Source organism: Sorex fumeus, unplaced genomic scaffold, assembly GCF_029834395.1.
Source record: "Sorex fumeus unplaced genomic scaffold, SorFum_2.1 ptg000051l, whole genome shotgun sequence".
NCBI lineage: Eukaryota > Metazoa > Chordata > Mammalia > Eulipotyphla > Soricidae > Sorex > Sorex fumeus.
In genome coordinates, this window is record NW_026606108.1 from 31704934 (window position 1) to 31723746 (window position 18813).

The 18813-nt window shown below is 38.3% G+C and overlaps 1 protein-coding gene and 1 non-coding gene across 2 annotated transcripts in view; both read right to left on the reverse strand.

Annotated features, from left to right (window-relative positions):
- Positions 1 to 18813, reverse strand: part of MEIKIN (meiotic kinetochore factor) — a 76691-nt gene that overhangs the window by 6872 nt on the left and 51006 nt on the right. Inside the window, exons 11-12 of the mRNA XM_056124757.1 lie at positions 10386 to 10505; positions 4122 to 4239 (exon numbers count right to left, since the gene is read on the reverse strand). Of these exons, the coding sequence (XP_055980732.1) occupies positions 4122 to 4239; positions 10386 to 10505 (238 nt within the window). The remainder of the gene's footprint in view (positions 1 to 4121; positions 4240 to 10385; positions 10506 to 18813) is intronic.
- On the reverse strand, positions 5695 to 5888 carry LOC130033184 (U2 spliceosomal RNA). Its single transcript, XR_008793910.1, has one exon. It is a non-coding gene; the product is annotated as a U2 spliceosomal RNA (small nuclear RNA).

An 18813-nucleotide genomic window follows, 5' to 3' on the forward strand; every position in this document is an offset into this window, starting at 1 on the left:
ACAAGAACATTCTCTATGGTGATTCCCATAACAGTTTAGTTTTGCCTAGTTTCATATGAGATATAAGAACTATTAAATGTACTCTCTTTTGTTTAATTATGTGAAAATCGCCAATATTGGTTCATGTAGTATATTTTAAAGTCTCATTACTAAATAGTATACCAGTGAACAAATATACCAAAGTTTATTCATCACACTATTATTGATAGCTATCCAGATAGTTTTTTTGATTGGCACTATTATCCATATCCACAGTGCTGCTATGAATATTCTAGTATTTATCTGTTTTTTGGGGGGGAGCACACCCAGCAGTACTCATGGCTTACCCCTGGCTCTGTGCTTAGGGATCACTACTGGTGGGGCTCAGAAGATCATATGGGGTGACAGGGATTAAACCAGAGTTGACCATGTGCAAGGCAAGCACCCTACCTATCACTCTGGCCCCACTAGTATCTATTTTTTGATGAACATACGTATACATTTCAGCTAAATCTATTCCTGAAAGTAGAACTGTTAGTTTTTCTAAGTCCAGGGAAGTGTAAGTTCTGCATCTCATTCTACCTCAATGAAGTTCTAGTGGTCAGTTATATAAAAGATATGTTTCCTAAGGTGAAGGATAAGTTCTTTTATTTGTCTTCTCCTACAACTGAAAGGAAAGAGACACAAAGACCTTTTAGATTTTGAAGTTAGAATATTCCTCATTTACCCCAATATCTTTATCAAGTGACCTGAAAACTGATAATTTCAAGAAGGTACAAGAACAAGAGAAAGATCTGCCACTTGTACCATATGATCCAGCAGATCCAAGGAGTGTCAGTGGCAAACAGAGATTTTTTTGAGGCCTGAAATTAATCACTGTAGAGGTGAGCAAAGTCCTATCACTGTCTATGTATAACTGTTCTCTCTCTCTCTCTCTCTCTCTCTCTCTCTCTCTCTCTCTCTCTCTCTCTCTCTCTCTCTCTCCCCCCCCCCCCCCCCCCAGCATCCCATATGGTCCCCTGAGCACCGCCAGGAGTAACTCCTGAGTGCAGAGCATCTCCTGTTCATCCCTAGGTGTGACCCAAAAAGAAAAAAAAATAAGAGATGACAAGAAAATGTAGGAAAGAAGCACAGAAATAGACCTCCCTAACTGCAAAAAAAAAAAAGTAAAGATCTATCTCCTAAGCTCACCAAAAAAATGGTATCAGGAGGGGAGCATTTTAATAATCAAGTGAATAAGACTACCTTCTCTGTACAGAGGTCATACATGGATTCAGAAGCCTGGTCTTCCACTCTCCAAGGTATCTAGCTACAACCACTTCCTGTTTCCAGTCTGTCAATAACAGAAACTGACACTTAATTCCCAATATGGCACCATTTCCTAGACTGATCAGCTGGCTGTTGGTGGCAGATTGATTGTACTAGCCCACTTCCATTACACAAGGAGAGCCATTTTATTTTTATAGGAAAAGTTATCAGTTAAAGAACAATGACCAGTTGTCGGTTTAGTGAGGGCAGACAGACTATAGAATGGGTACTGGATGAAGGTAGTAATAAATACAATCTATAATCACAAGACTAGCTGAGCAAAACATGTTTATTTCCTTCCATGTCTTATCCCCATATAATCTAAGATTATTAATAATAATTAGCTTTTTAAGTACATTTTTTGTTATATTGAAACACAGTGTGTTATTATTGTTTGTATTTGTAGACTAAATATGATTTAAGGAACTACAGGTCCACACACAGTTGACAAGGAATGTATTTAATGTCAAATTAAATTAAATACTAGTCTTGATGTTGCTATGAAGATTTAGTTAGCAGTTTTAATGGATGACTTGAAATAAAGAAAATTATCTTTGATAATCTGAGTAGGACTTCCCTAATTAAAGGTTTTAAGAGCAAAACAAGTTTTTCTGAAAAAAAAAATTACTCCTGCAGAGCTCAGAGAGTTCAAATAGGAGGTAAAGCACTTCATGTGGCTGCTTCAGCAGATCTAGTTCAATCCCCGGCACCACACACAGTCACATGAGCATCATACCAAGGGTCACTGATGAGCACAGAGTGGGAGTAACCCCTGGGCACTGCCTAGTATGGAACAAACCTTCCCCCCCCCCCCCCAAAATAAGAATGTTCCTGTAAATTGCATTAGCAGCAGCTGCCTAAGAGCTTACAGAATGCCCACAGTTTTCAGACAGAATCTTTTAAAATGTAATTCCTCAAATAAACCTCTTTATATACCTTTACACATGCATATACATCTACATATATGTATACATGTATACATATAGCTTGCTAATTCTGTAATTTTTTATAAAATTATGACTGGTATAGCATCTGATATTTTCTCTCACCATGCTAATTATCAGAGATAGAAACAGAAAGTTTACTGTTTGTTCTGTCCTTGAAACTTTATAACTTAAGAATAAAAGGCCCTCCCGTTGATCATCGATTTGCTCGAGCGGGCCCAGTAACGTCTCCATTGGAGACTTTGTTGTTACTGTGTCTGGCATATCGAATATTCTCGGTAGCTTGCTGGGCTCTCCAAGAGGGGCGGAGGAATCGAACTCGGGTCGGCCATGTTGGCTGCGTGCAAGGCAGACGCCCTACCCGCTGTGCTATCGCTCCAGCCCCTGCTATCGCTAAAAATCATTCAGTTGCAGTATATTACATGTCAAATAAATAGCTATAAATTAAGTATTCAAGTAATGTACAAAAAATGAAAATATCTCTGTGAACTGAGTGCTCAGGACAGGCTCTGTTGAGGAGATGGGAATAAGGATTAGGAGTATATAGTTTATTTGGATTAAAGTTATACATAATATACTACATTTTAATTGCTTGATTGCCTGTTATTCAAAAAGATTTCTGAGGGGCTGGAGCAATAGCACAGCGGGTAGGGCGTTTGCCTTGCACGTAGCCGACCTAGGTTCAATTCCCAGCATCCCATATGGTCCCCTGAGCACCACCAGGAGTAATTCCTGAGTGCATGAACCAGGAGTAACTCCTGTGCATCACTGGGTGTGACCCAAAAAGCAAAAAGATTTCTGAGATTCAATGAATAATTAGACATTCTTTCTGAAATGCTGTGAAGTAAATAGAAAAAAAAAGGAAAAGCTAAACTTAGAGAGCTTAGAAGTCTTGAAAGGTTGAACTCTTCTCTCCACTACTAGGTAGCAGTATGATTTTGGACAAACTGCTAATTATTTTAAGTCTTATGTTTTTAATATACAAAGCAAGCATAATGGCACATATTCTATCATAAAAACATAGTGAGAAATAAATGAGACATTAGTGCCTTTTGTAGAGAAAGTATTCAACTAGTGTTTGAGAGAATACAAACATATCTCCTAATCTTTAAAAACAATGTTATCTGGGGAATGGCAATGAATGCTTTGTGTGCATAAGGACCCCAGTTTAATCCCAGGCATGGAATGGCATGCACTGCATGCCAGCAGAGCATTCCTGAGTATAGCCCTGGAGGACCCCAGCATCTCTGGGCACAACTACCATCCCATCATCAGGCCCAAGCACTGAACCTTCTAGCCTGGTTGGTCAAGTACCACCAGGAGTGGGACCCAGGCCCCTGAGAACAAAAAGAGTACTATTAAAAAGGAAACTAAATAATTCTGTATTTCAAATAGTTATGAGAAAAAGCCAGGGATAGAGCTCAGCAGTAAAGAATTTGCTTTGCGTATTTGAGGTCCTCGGTTGGATTCCTGGTACCTCTACCAAACAGTAGGTGGGGAACCTAAAAGTAACATAAAGACAGTTGTGGAAGGGTCTTGGTGACCTAAAGGTGCAGCAAATTTGTAGGTGAAAATCATAAAATCATTAGCAGTAACACTATTGCAACCACAATACCTAAATAATAAGTTTTTTAAAATTCAAAGTTATGAGAGAAGTGTCCTACATAAATACACTTTATATCAATGGAATAAACTAAAAAAAATAAGGTAATTATCTTTCAAAAATTATTTGTTCGTGTTCAAATTTTTTATAACTTAAACACTTCTACTTTTTGAGATAACTCTCAGTATACAACTTATAACTGAATTTTGCAAGTATATAAGTAATTTACAATGAAAAATATGTAATATAGCCTCCAAAAAGTAGAAATTACATTCATACTAAAGTACCTTGAGGGATATCTTTGGGAGGAGAGTATTTCTTTTTTCTAAGAGTTCTATTGCCCATTTTTCTAATTCCTGGTGATGCTCTAACAATACAACATTTTTCTGATGCATCTGATGAAATCTGAAAAAGAAAGGAAAGATTGCTTAATTCTCTGGAAACTATGTTTATTTTGTTTAATTACAAAAGCAAATTTCTATATATCCAAATTTCATAGGTATTATTCATATAAACCATATATGCAATGCTTACTTCATTCTAGACTAAATGTTTAACATATAATTTTTAAAATTTTATAAAGAAGTTTACAATAATTCATTACATTTAATAGTCAAATGCCAATCCCACCACCATTACACCTTCCCACCATCATATTTCAGATGTTTCCATCCTGAACCCTAATCCCTGCCCCAAAGCAGAACCGAAATCATATATTTTGTACTGTTATGAAAAACCCTGGATCCTGGCCGTTGTTGGGGTTACACGGTAGTTGGTGGGTGTAACTGTCTAGCTACTTGCAATCGACTAACAATAGGATGGTCGTGATCGTGATTGTTATGAAAAACCACTGAAAATGGTACAAAAAAGTATCCTTAGAGAAAGAGTGTGGAGATTGTTGTATTTCACCCAGGGACCATTAAGTCCTTCTATAAGAGATGACTTACATGTTGTTAAAGGTTGAGGCTTGTGTGCTTTATATATATATAAAATGTATATATGTATATATACATATATATATAATGTATATTTCCCTCTAAAATTGGTTGCCTCCTACTTTGAACCATACCAAATGTGGTGCGGTACTCTTGGAGTAGGGGTAAGGTGTGTGGTTTGAAGTATTGTGTGGCCGTATTTGTAACTACGCGGTCCAGGAATAGATTCACTCATGTGTGATGCTCTGCCCAAGCATGTGGAGAGTGATCGTGAGCATGGCAACAGCTGGGTTCTAGAGGTTTTTGGCTGCTGGAGCTGGGTCCCTTGGGGTGAAGAGGGTCTCACCTGCCCTCTTCCAGGTGCCCCAAGTGAAACAGTCTGGCATGGAGTCCAGTGACATGGTTATGGCGAGCATCATGTTATGAATAACTGGTTTTAAAATACATCTTAGGGAAAGGAGTGATAGTAGATCAGATAGGAGTTTGCCTTGCATGCGGCTGACCTGGGTTCGATCCCCAGCATATCATATGGTTCCCTGAGCACTGCCAGGAGTAATTCCTGAATGGAGAGCCAGGTGTGACCCAAAAAAGTAAAAAAACAAAAAACCCCCCACATTTTATTGCTTGTTTGTTTGGGCCATACTTGGTAGTGTCATTGTTACTCCTGGCTCTATGCTCAGAGAGCACTCCTGGTGGAGACTGGGAGACCATATGTGTTGTCAGGATCGAACTCAGGTCAGCCACCTGCAAAGTCACTGCTCTACCTGCTGTACTATCGCTCCATCCCTTAAAACACTTTCTTACTTAATACTCACAAGAAAAAAGGCAACATATAACATGTAATCCCTATTTTTAAAAATTAAACTTAAAGTTCAGAAAGCTTAAATAATTTATTTAAGCACAAAAAAAAATACTTAGTTTTTTTTTCTTGTGCACCATTCCTGAAGGCACTGCAATACCACCAGGTCAATGTGTGCAGTGGATGGAGCGAGCTTCTATTCCAACTCTTCGTTCCAAAAATCCATTTAATATATTGTCCTCAGATAGAGTATCTATCAGATATTAAACTGATAAGGACAGATACTGCACTTGATCTTAGCCAAAAGACCTGAAAGTGATAACACTTAATTTTCAAGCACTCCAAATTGAGAGAAAAAGTTTACATGATTTACAACATAAATTTTAAATTTAGTCCACAAGCTGTCATTGGCACCATATAATCTCATTAATGACCATGATCCAGAGAGTCAATAATAAATCTCTCAGAAAAGAGCACAGAATGATATGCCATAGACATGCCTCCAGACTCTGCGCCAGGCTGTTTCATTTGGCACAACCCAGAAGGGGGTGGGTAAGGTTACCAGTTCCAGCAGCAGCCGAAAACCTCCAGAACTCAACTCAACTCAACCATGCCCACGGTTATTCTCCACATACTTGGACAAGCCTCACCCATGAGTCAGTCTATTCCTGGACCTTGTAACATCTCATACTTTACATCATTAATATTCTAAGAGTAACACACCACATTTGATGGGGTTTAAAGTAGAAGGAGTAGGAGGAAACCAATCTTAGGAGGAAATATATTTATACAGATATATATGATATATATGTATATATATAAAAGCACACGAGGCTCAACCTTTAACAGCATGTTTTCAAACTCTTATAGAAAGGCTTAATGGCTCCTGGGTGAAATGTAACAGTCTTCACACACTTTCCTCCAAGAAACCTTTTTGGAATTATTTTCAGCAGATTATTCATAACAAGCAATATAGCACTGTAGCACTGTCCTCCCATTGTTCATCCATTTCCTCAAGTGGGCACCAGTAACGTCTCCATTGTGAGACTAGTTGTTACTGTTTTTGGCATATTGAATACATCATGGTTAGCTTTCCAGGCTCTGCCCTGTGGGTGGGATACTTTCAATAGCTTGCTAGGCTCTCTGAGAGGGGCAGAGGAATCAAACCTGGGTCGGCTGTATGCAAAGCAAACACCCTACCCGCTGTGCTATCACTCCAGCCCAACAAGCAATGTCACTGTCACTGTCTTCCCGTTGTTCATTGATTTGCTCGAGCGGGCCCAGTAACATTGTGAGACTTGTTACTGTGAATGGCATATTGAATATGTCAATGGGTAGCTTGCCAGGCTTTGCCGTGTGGGCAAGATACTCTTGGTAGCTTGCCAGGCTCTCTGAGAGGGGCAGAGGAATCAAACTCAGAATGGCCAGGTTGGTTTCATGCAAGGCAAATGCCCTACCCGCTGTGCCATTGCTCCAGCCCAACAAGCAATATAAAATAAATTATTTAGGTCTGTCTTGGGGGAAAGGGTCTTGGGTTCAGGATGGAAATATGGTGGTGGTGGGAAGGTGTAATGGTAGTGAGATTGGTCTTTGAATAGTAAATGCAATCAAATATTTGAACAGCTTTAAAAAATAAAATTTAAAAAATTTTAAATTTAATTCTGAATCAAACAGTAGATTTCCTTGATTTCCTAATTCAGGTAGTTTCAAATATTTCCCTTCAAATGGACATTCTCTAGAATATTATATTCCCCAAAAATAATATATATTATTTTTTAGAACTCAGACATAGAGATATATATTTACTAAGGTCTCCTACAATTTTAAATGAAGCCTATATGAAAAACTCTTCTATTGGGGCCAGAAAAACAGCATGATTGACAGAGTGCTGAGCATGTGTGAGGTCCTGAGTTTAGTCCCCAACACTGCCCTGGTGTCTCCAAGCACCAGAGTGTTGCTGGGCCAAGAATTAGGCTCTGAGTCCCACCTCCCCCTCCAAGCACTGCTGAGGATAGCCATAAAAATTAAATTTAAAAACTCTCTTCTGCTAGAAAATTCATAGTGGTGGACAGTCACTACTTTCTACCCAGCCTTTATTTTTTGTTCTTCAGAAGGTGAACCATATCATACAGTCAGGAACAGGTGATAATACTTCTGAGGGCCAAGGTGCTCACAAGACCCAAACCTAGTCAATCAATGCATTCCATGCTCCTAGGACCCAGTGATAAGTTTAGATAAGAACATTGTAAAGGGATCAGCAAGATAAAGTAAATGCTCTAAAGAGATTCCTGGTTAACACCAACCCCTAGCTATAACTGTTACTGTAAAAACAGAAACAAATAATCTTCAGAGGATGGAATCCTCATGATAATAGAATTCTTATCACATACACATAAGATCAAGGAAATAAATGATCAGAGGCAGGGTCAGTGTCTCCAAATATTCTTCAAGATCTAGTTAAGAACTGTTACAAACAGAAATGACAAGCAAAATACAATTCACTTCCTCCTAAAATTTCATCACAAGAACAACAAAAGAAGTACCAAACTCATAAGGTATCAAACTACCTACTACGTGTAAGACTATATAGGAATATCAAACAATGAATTTAAGTTCTGAAACATGACATATCAAAAGCCACAAATCAGAATAAAATAATAATGTATAAAATGAAAAAGAATTAGTGAAATCCCCTGGGTGAGAGTGCAACAAAAGACTTTAAGAAGTGAAAAACAGGGCCAGAGCAATAGTACTGCGGGAAGGGTGTTTTCCTGGCACGTGGCTGACCTGAGTTCAATCCCTGACATCCCATACGGTCCCCCAATCACTGCCAGGAGTAATTCCTGAGGGCAGATCCAGGAGTAACTCCTGAGCATCACTGGGTGTGATCCCCCCCCCAAAAAAAAGTGAAAAACAGTTTTACAAAAGAAATAAGAACTCTATGAAACAAAAAATAAAATTATTAAAATAAAAATTCAATGAGAGTTTATTTTATGAGGTTTATAGTACAATCAATCAAAAATTCTGGGCAATGAGTTTTGAGCAGAAGTTATGACTGTCACTCCCTGAACATTTAAACATCAACATAAGAAGATCTTTCATATATTTCTTTTTCACTTTCATAGTTTCTATTTTTATTCAAAAAGATAACTGTTTTGTCAGCTACTATATTGTTGCATGAGTAAAACATGAAGTTGTGTTGATTTAACTGCCAATTTTTTTTTTTTTGGCATTTTGGGTCAGACCCGGCAATGATCAGGGGTTACTCCTGGGTCTCACTCAGGAATCATTCCTGGTGGTGCTGGGGGGACCATATGGGATACTGGGGACTGAACCTGGGTTGGCCATGTGCAAGGCAAACACCCTGCCAGCTGTACTATTGCTCCAGCCCCCAAGTGCTAAAATATTTAAGTGGTTTGTTACCATGGTAACAAACAACACACAAATATTACAGAAAATGAACAACTACTATGAGAGCTGGGAGTCCTACATCAGGACATTCACACAAAATAATTTAAGTCAGGATCTCAAAGAGATAGCAACATTCCCAGCAGAGCATCATTCACAATAGTCAAAAAGTAAAAACAACCTAAGAGTTCCATCAAAAGAAAAATAGATAAAATTAATGTAGTATACATTGGATCATTATTCAGCTTTTAAAAAGGAAAAATATCCTGAAATATAGGACAACATGGACGAACCTAGAAGACATTATGCAAGTAAATCTGTGGACAGAGGTCTGCTGTGATTTCTGCCTCCCTTTGTCTTCCTCTTCCTCCAAATTACTCTTAAGAACTGATAAAAGAAACTCTACTATCATCATCCATTGCAAACTTTTCTTGGGTCCTCTCAGGAAAAAATTCAATCTGTGTAATACAAAGCACAAGACCCTTGAAGATTTATCATTTTCTTTTCTTTCTTATCCTTTTTTTTTTCTTTTTGGGTCACATCCAACGATGCACTGGGGTTACTCCTGGCTCTTCACTCAGGAATTACTCCTGTCAGTGCTCAGGGGACCATATGGAATGCTGGGAATCAAACTCAGGTCAGCCGCATGCAAGGCATGCTGCATGCCCTACCCACTGTGCTATTGCTCCAGTCCTTATCCTTCTTTTGATTACAACTTTCTCCTCCTTACCCAACTTACTACCCTCACCCCACAGTCACAGAAAAAGTACAGCTACTTTGGACTATAACACATTACTAAAGTTCTTTCTCTCTACTTTTTATTTTTTTTAAATTTTTATTAGTGAAACACCATGAGGTACAGTTATAGATTTACAAATTTTTGTACTTGGGTTTCAATTGTACAATGATCAAACACCACTCTCTACTTTTTTATCTCCCTAACTTTTTGTCTTACATTTTTCTTTGATTGCTTGCCTGTCTGTCTATCTGTCTGTCAGTCTCTCTCCCTTCTTGTCCCTTTTCCCTCCCCTCTCCCACTTCTCTCAGCTCAGCCCCATTCTACTTTCTCTCATTTTATGTCTTCTTTATTAAAGAATTTTATGTCTTCTTTATTAAATGAACATATCATTACCACATATTAATCCTAGCAATGTGAGATTGGTGGTCACAATTCATATGCATAGACAAAAGATGAAGTTGGATCAAAGTAGGGTAATATTTTTTTCCAGTTATTTAGTACCCCCAAGTCTTATTTATGTAGTGTTTGAGCTGTGGCAGCTTAATATATTTTATCTGAGAATGTAAATGATAGTTGATTCGTAATGTAAATGATGTTACTGATTCCCTAAAATATCTCATGTACCAGTAATTATTTCTTTTAGTAAATAAAGAAAAACTGGAAATACTACCTCATTTGAAGAAATTTCTTGCAAACCTGAAACAGGAACAATTTCATTTGAATTAACATAATTGCTGACATTTGGGAATAGTTCTTCAAAAGATGCTCTTTGTACTGATGATAAATCAATCTATAAAAAATATAATATTCTGTTGTAGAATTTTAAAGTTGGAAAACCGATTGTTTTAAGTAAATAAAATCTTATTAGAAATATTTTCATATGATCTTGAAATCTGAGCAATTTTATCTGAATTAACATGACTACTGACATTTAGATATAGTTCTTGAGATGAGAGATGTTATTTATTTGAAGAAGTGGGTACACACCAATCTATAAATAAGATTATAATAATATTTTTAGTGAACCAAGATTGTGTTTATTGAAACTTACTTAGGAAGACATGAGGGGAGGGAAAGAGAGAAGTACATATTCAAGAGAGAACACAGACATCTCCAGAGTAGAAATAAGAAAGCAAAGTAACAAAGAAAAGCAAGCAAGATACATGTTCAAGAAAGAACAGACTTGAAGAGCAAGATTAAAGTTATTTTTAATATGAATTATTTTCTATGATATCATGATTTTCCTATTCATTAATCCAATAAATATTCATGAAGTATCTAATAAATAAAACTAACTTATCCAGCAGCTACACCTCTTAGAAGAATTCTACTAGGAGAGAGAGAGAGAGAGAGAGAAAGGCAGAGAGAGAGAGAGAGAGAGAGAGAGACTGAGAGAGGAAAAGTACATGCCATACAGACAAGTTGGGGTAGGGAAACTAGAAACTGGGGACATTGGAGGTGGGAAATGTACACTGGTGAAAGTTTTGGAACATTGTATGAATAAAACCCAACCGTGAACAACTTTGTAACTGTATCTCATGATGATTCAATTAAAAAAAATTAAAGAAAAATTCCACTAACTCTTCCCCTAATTTTATTTTCAGCCTCTGCAATGTAGGCCTTCTCTTCCCCATACCCCTCCCCCTGCCTCTCTCTTTCTCTCTGTCTCTATCTCTGTCTCTGTCTCTCTCTCTCTGTGCTCAACACTTACTCCTGACTCTGTGCTGGGTCAGGAGAGGGGGACCTGTTTTCCTTTTGGGGAGGGAGAGAATGTTTGGGCAACAACCTGGCAGTATTCAGAGCTTACGCCTGGCTCTGTCCCCAGTGGTCACTCCTGGCAGTGTAATGGAAATAGATGTGGAGCTGGGGATCAAACCAGGGTTAGCCATCTGTAAGATAAATACTTTCACCCCAGTGCCATCTTTCTTTCCAGCCCAACTATTGTCTTCTTCTTTAGCCAAACACCAAAGATTTTGGGGGTGTCGGGTGGGTTTGTGGGCCACATCTGATGATATCAAGGGCTTACTTCTCGCTCTCAGCTCAGGGATCACTCACTGGCAGAGGGAAAAGGGGACCATATGGGGTACCAGGCACCAAGTCCTGGCAGTTGCATGCAAGCAGTAGGTAGCTGAGCTACTACCCGTTGTACTATCTTTCCAGCTCCAAACACTAGAGATTTTGTCATTTCTGTCTCTAACACAGAACTCTTTCCTGAGCACTATACCCATACCTCTATTAGGTTACTGAAATCACATATTTTTACATCAAAACCAAATATTTAAAACTAGATTTATGATATCTTCTCTTGAGGTTGAGACTTGGCATGTTGATCAACTAGATCTTACTAGAAGGATCTGACCAGAATTTAAGTTAGGTCACAGACATGACATGCATTGGTGCCTATACTAGACTATCAGCTATACAGAGTAAAAGGTGGGAGTATGTTGTTGCGTAGTCCCTGTTCTTTTAATAAGGCAGCCAAATCAACGTCATGATTAGTCATGTGAATCTTGGAATAGTGTTAGAAAGATCACATTACAGTGAAACCCTGGGGGGAAAACCCTCCCCGAGGTCCTTGAGTCAGCTATCCTTCTTTAACGGGTCAAGGTCGAACAATTTGCAGTGGAGGGAAATCTACACGTTTCATTTCATGGCAGCAAGCTGTGAATGAATTAAAGGGCAATCAGCCTTATATTTATTTGGTAAACAAATATGAACCTAAAATGCTAAGCCATTATGAGTTATTAAGAGTACTTCTATTTCTAAAAGATAGTGACCTTATCTACATCATGGGGAAAATATATGCAAATTGTCTCTCTGCTAAAGGGTTAGTTTCTAGTTAAAGAACTCTTGCAGATCAACAATAAAGAAAAAGCTAATTGAAAGATAAGCAAAGAATCTCAGACATTTCTCCAAAGAAGATATTCAAAGAGCACAAAATCACAATGATATACCATTTGTCAGCCAAATAAAATGAAAATAAGTGCTAGTAGAATATAAACAAAATAGAGTTTTCAACATTACTGCTAAGGACGCAAAATAGTTCAATCAATTTAGAAAGCAGTCTAGTAGCTCCTTAAGTGATTAGGCAGTTACTTGACAGACTAGAATTTTGCTCCCAATACAAATGGGAAGGTATATCTACTAAAAAGTTTTTATCTGAATGCTTGTAGCAGCAATATTCATAATAATCAAAAGAAACAATTCAAAAGATCATCAAAAAAAGATCATCAATAAAATGTGGGTGGGGATGGGAATCGAATGCAGAACCTTATATATGTAAGGCATGCACTCTTTTTCTGTTTTGTTTTGTTTTGTTTTTTGAGTCACACCCCGCGATTCTCAGGGGTTACTCCTGACTCTGCACTCAAGAATTACTACTGGTGGTGCTGGGGGGACCATATGGGATGCCAGGGATGGAACCAGGTTGGCCGCGTGCAAGGCAAACACTCTACCCGCTGTACTATTGCTCTGGCCCAAGTCATTCACTCTTACTACTAAGCTATATTCCTGGTGAACAAAATAGAACATTATTTAGCCGTGTAAAGGAAACAAGTACAGATATTACTGCAATATCAATAAGCCTTGAAAATATTATGCTAATAAGTCAGTGACAAAAGATAACTTATTAAATGATTCCATTCACACAAATGTCCAGAGCAAGGCTATTCATAAAGACAGAAAATAGATAAGTGGTACTTTGACTTGGATAATAGGAAGGAGGAAAAAGAATCCAATAACTAAACTGTTTGAGGTTTCTTTGAGGTAATAAAAATATTCTAAAATTGGCTGCAGTAATTAATCGCACAGGCCTGTGAATATTAAAAAATCGCCAATTTTACACGAGGTAAACTATATGGCATATGACTACCTCAATAAAGCTCTTTAATAAAATAAATAAATATTACCATAAGACCAGTAGTTGCTAAGAATTGGAGGATGAGATGAGCACAATGGTAGGTGACTACTAATGGATGATGAAAATGTTCTTAAATTATATAGTGATAATGGTTGCTCAAGCTTGTCAGTATATTAAAAACTACTGAATCATACTTTAGCCTAGTGAATGTTATAAAATATGAATTATAGACCAATTAAAAAATGTTTGATATTTGTGAAATAGTAACCAAATTAGTTTTTCAGGGCAAAAATTTCATATGATAAACTATTCCTCATTGATACATTTTAACCCCAAATATTAAATAAAATGAATTTAAAAATACTCATTTCCTGGGAAAACTACTTATCTTTATAACACTGGAAAGAACATGAGCAGAGTATTACCAAAACCCTTTCCTAGCATGAAACTGCTCTTTGGTTAACCACATGGTTCTGTTCTTCTAGGAACCAGATAAAGGTAAGAATGCCAATGGTAAGATCCTCAACAAACTACTAGCAAATAGAATCCAACTACTCATCAAAAAGATCATACACCATGACCAAGTAGGATTCATCCCAGGGATGCAAGGATGGTTTAACATTCGGAAATCAATCAACATAATCCACCATATCAACAAAAGAAAAGATAAAAAGCATATGATCATATCAATAGATGCAGAGAAAGCATTTGATAAGATCCAGCACCCCTTTATGATGAAAACCCTAGCCAAAATGGGTATAGAGGGGACCTTCCTCAACATAATTAAAGCCATCTACCACAAGCCTACAGCAAGCATCATCCTCAATGGGGAAAAACTGAGAGACTTCCCTCTAAGATCAGGGACGAGACAGGGATGCCCACTCTCTCCACTGCTGTTCAATATAGTACTGGAAGTACTTGCAATAGCGATTAGGCAGGAAAAAGATATTAAGGGCATTCAGGTAGGAAAGGAAGAAATCAAGCTCTCACTATTCGCAGATGATATGATACTCTACTTAGAGAACCCAATAACTTCCACCAAAAAACTCCTAGAAACAATAGACTCGTATAGTAAAGTTGCAGGTTATAAAATCAATACCCAAAAGTCCATGGCTTTCCTATACGCAAACAGTGAGAGAGAAGAAAGCAACATGAAAAAAACAATCCCATTCACAATTGTGCCCCAGAAAATCAAGTACCTAGGAATCAGCTTAACTAAGGAAGTAAAGGACCTGTACAAAGAAAACTACAAAACGCTACTTCAGGAAATAAAAGAGGACATGAGGAAATGGAAAGATATCCCCTGCTCATGGGTCGGGAGACTTAACATTGTCAAAATGGCAATACTACCGAAAGCATTGTATAAATTCAATGCAATCCCTATAAGGATACCCATGACATTCTTCAAAGAAATGGAGCAAACACTCTTGAAATTTATATGGAACAATAAGCCCCCACGAATAGCTAAAGCAATTCTTGGGAAAAAGAAAATGGGAGGAATCAACCTCCCGAACTTCAAACTGTACTACAAAGCAGTAATAATTAAAACAGCATGGTACTGGAACAAAGGCAGAACTGCAGACCAATGGAACAGGGTTGAATACACTGACATCTCTCCTCAATCATATGCTCATCTAATCTTTGATAAAGGTGCAAGTAATGTGAAGTGGAGTAAGGAAAGCCTCTTTAATAAATTGTGTTGGCATCACTGGACGGCTACATGCAAAAAAGTAGGCTCAGAACTCTGCCTAACACCATGTACAAAAGTAAGATCAAAATGGATTAAAGACCTCAACATCAGACCAGAAACCATAAGGTACATTGAAGATAAAGTTGGCAAAACCCTCCATGACATTGAAGCTAATGGTATCTTCAAAGATGCCACGCCACTGGCTGAGCAAGTGAAAACAGAGATAGATAAATGGGACTATCTTAAACTAAGAAGCTTCTGCACCTCCAAAGAAACAGTGACCAAAATACAAAGACAGTCTACAGAATGGGAAAGGATATTCACCGAATACACATCTGACAAGGGGTTGATATCCAGGATATACAGAATACTGGTTAAACTCCACAAGAAGAAAACATCCAACCCCATCCAAAAATGGGGCAATGAAATGAACAGAAACTTTCTCAAAGAAGAAATCCGAATGGCAAAAAAGCACATGAGAAAATGCTCTACATCATTAATCATCAGGGAGATGCAGATCAAAACCACAATGAGATACCATCTCACACCTCAGAGACTGGCCCACATTCAAAAGAACAAAAGCAACCGATGCTGGCATGGATGTGGCGAGAAAGGGACACTCCTTCACTGCTGGTGGGAATGTCCACTGGTTCAGCCCTTCTGGAAAACAGTATGGACGATTCTCAAAAAATTAGAAATTGAGCTCCCATTTGACCCAGCAATACCTGGGAATATATCCCAGAGAGGCAAAAATGTATAGTCGAAGTGACATCTGCACTTGTTTGTTCATTGCAGCACTCTTTACAATAGCCAGAAACTGGAAGAAACCTGAATGCCCAAGAACAGATGACTGGTTAAAGAAACTTTGGTACATCTACACAATGGAGTACTATGTAGCTCTTAGAAAAGATGAAGTCATGAACTTTACATACAAGTGGTACAATATGGAAAGTATCATGCTAAGCGAAATGAGTCAGAAAGAGAGGGATAGACATAGAAAGATTGCATTCATCTGGGGGATATAAAGTAACAAAGTATGAGATTAATACCCAAGAATAGCTGAGATCAGCACCAGGAGGATTACTCCATAACTTAGAGGCCAGCCAGGTATCCTAGAGGAAAGGGCAGTTCAGATAGAGAAGGGAGCACCAAATAAAGTATGTTTGGAGGATCCTCCCAGGAGGGGAGATGCATGTCAAAAGTAGACTATGGACTGAACATGTTTGCCACTCAATGCCTCTTTTGCAGACCACAACACCCAAAAGGAGAGAGAGAACACAGGGGATTGCCCTGCCACAGAGACAGGGGGGATGGGGGGATGGGGGTGGGAGGGATATTATCCATGGTGGTGGAAAATGGGCACTGGTGGAGGGATGGGTATCTGATCATTGTATAATTGAAACCAAAGCACAAAAAATTGTAAATCTACAACTTAAAAAAAATAAAATAAAATAAAGGGAAAAAAAAATAATTTTCTCTAAAAAAAAAAAAAAAAAAAAAAAGAATGCCAATGGTGTTACCATTCAGTATTGCTTATGTTGAAAATTTAGGGGCTAGAGTGATAGTATAGCAAGTAGGGCACTTGTTTTGCACTCAATCGAGTTGGGTTCAATCCCTGACACCACAAATTGCCCCCTCAGCCCACCAGAAGTGATACCAGAGCACAGAGCCAGGAGTAAGCCCTGAGCACTGCCCAGTGTGGCCCAAAAACAAACAAAAAAATGTATGTTTGTATTTCAGAGGCAGATCACTTGCCCTATAAGTGCCCTTGTCCTACAACTAAGGCTCTGGATTCAGTTCCCAGCACCTCATCGTTCCCTAAACAAGACTTTTTTAGATCATCTAAAAAGACTACTGAGCACCATGTTGGAAGCAGCCCCTGAGCAATGCTGGGTATGGCCCCAAAACAAAAAGTTGTGTCTGGATTGATAATATTTGAAATTTAAGGAGTTATAAAAGCAGTATAAATGATAAATGCACTATAATGAATGTTATAAAAGGCATTACACCTTGGGTTTCCCTGAGTACAGGGATTCATAATTAGGCATGTAATTTTTAAGAAGAAGAAGCACTGTCCTCCCGTTGTTCATTGATTTGCTCGAGCAGGCACCAGTAACATCTCCATTGTGAGACTTTTTGTTACTGTTTTCGGCATATCGAATACACCATGGGGAGTTTGCCAGGCTCTGCTGTGCAGGCGGGATACTCTTGGTAGCTTGCCAGGATCTCCGAGAGGGGTAGAGGAATTGAACCGGGAGGAACTGAACCCAGGTAAGCCGTGTGCAAGGCAAATGCCCTACCTGTTGTGCTATCGCTCCAACTTTTAAGGACCCTAGAAACTATGTCTGTGTGGTACTACAAAAGATAATGAATTTCATCTTCATTTACCCTTTGTTTCCCCAGAAAAATACATAAACTGCTACCATTGAAGAGAAAAAACATGTTCCGTACTGATGACAGGTTGCATTCAAACTACTTAAGTGAATAAGACAAACCTTAGTTGATTAAAAATCTTAGATTCAAAATCTTCACACACTTCCCTCAAGAAAATATTTTTGATCATTTTTAGCGAATTATTTATAATAAGCAATATAAGATAAATTATTCAGGGTCTCCTATAGGCGCAGGCTTGGGGGTGGTTGGAAAAATTGAAAATAATGGTGGTGGAAATGTGCAATTGTGGTGGGATTGGTGTTGGAATATTAGAGGTAACAAATCATCTTAAACAGTTTTATTAAAAAATTAAATTAGCACTGTAGCACTGTCCTCCCATTGTTCATCCATTTGCTTGAGCAGGCACCAGTAACGTCTTCATTGTGAAACTTGTTGTTACTGTTTTTGGCATATCTAATACATCATGGGTAGCTTGCCAGGCTCTGCCCTGCAGGCGGGATACTCTATGTAGCTTGCCGGGCTCTCCGAGAAGGATGGAGGAATCAAACCTGGGTCGGCCATGTGCAAAGCAAATGCCCTACCTGCTGTGCTATCACTGTGGAGCGATATGCCAAAAACAGTAACAACAAGTCTCACAATGGAGACTTTACAAAAAAATAAATTAAAAATAAAATAAACTCAACTATCATAAAAGTAATTCACTAAAACAAAAACAATAACCTGATTTTTTTCCAGGTGCCTTGTATCACTTTGATTTTTTTTAAACTCATTTATTTATTTTTTAATTTTTATTAGTGAGACATCATGAGGTACAGTTGTAGACTTACAAATTTTTGTGCTTGGGTTTCAATTATATAATGATCAAATACCCATTCCTCTACCAGTGCCCATTTCCCAACACCATTGATCCCAGTATCCCTCCCACCCCCCATCCCCCCATCCCACCCTGCCTCTGTGACAGGGCATTCCCTTTTGTTCTCTCTCTCTCTCCTATTGGGTGTTATGGTTTGCAAAAGAGGCAATGGGTGGCAATCATGTTTGGTCTATAGTTTACTTTCGGCATGCTTCTCCCATCCTGGGAGGATCCTCCCAACACCCTTTGTTTGGTGCTCCCTTCTCTATCTGAGCTTCCTTTTCCCCTAGCATATGTGGCTG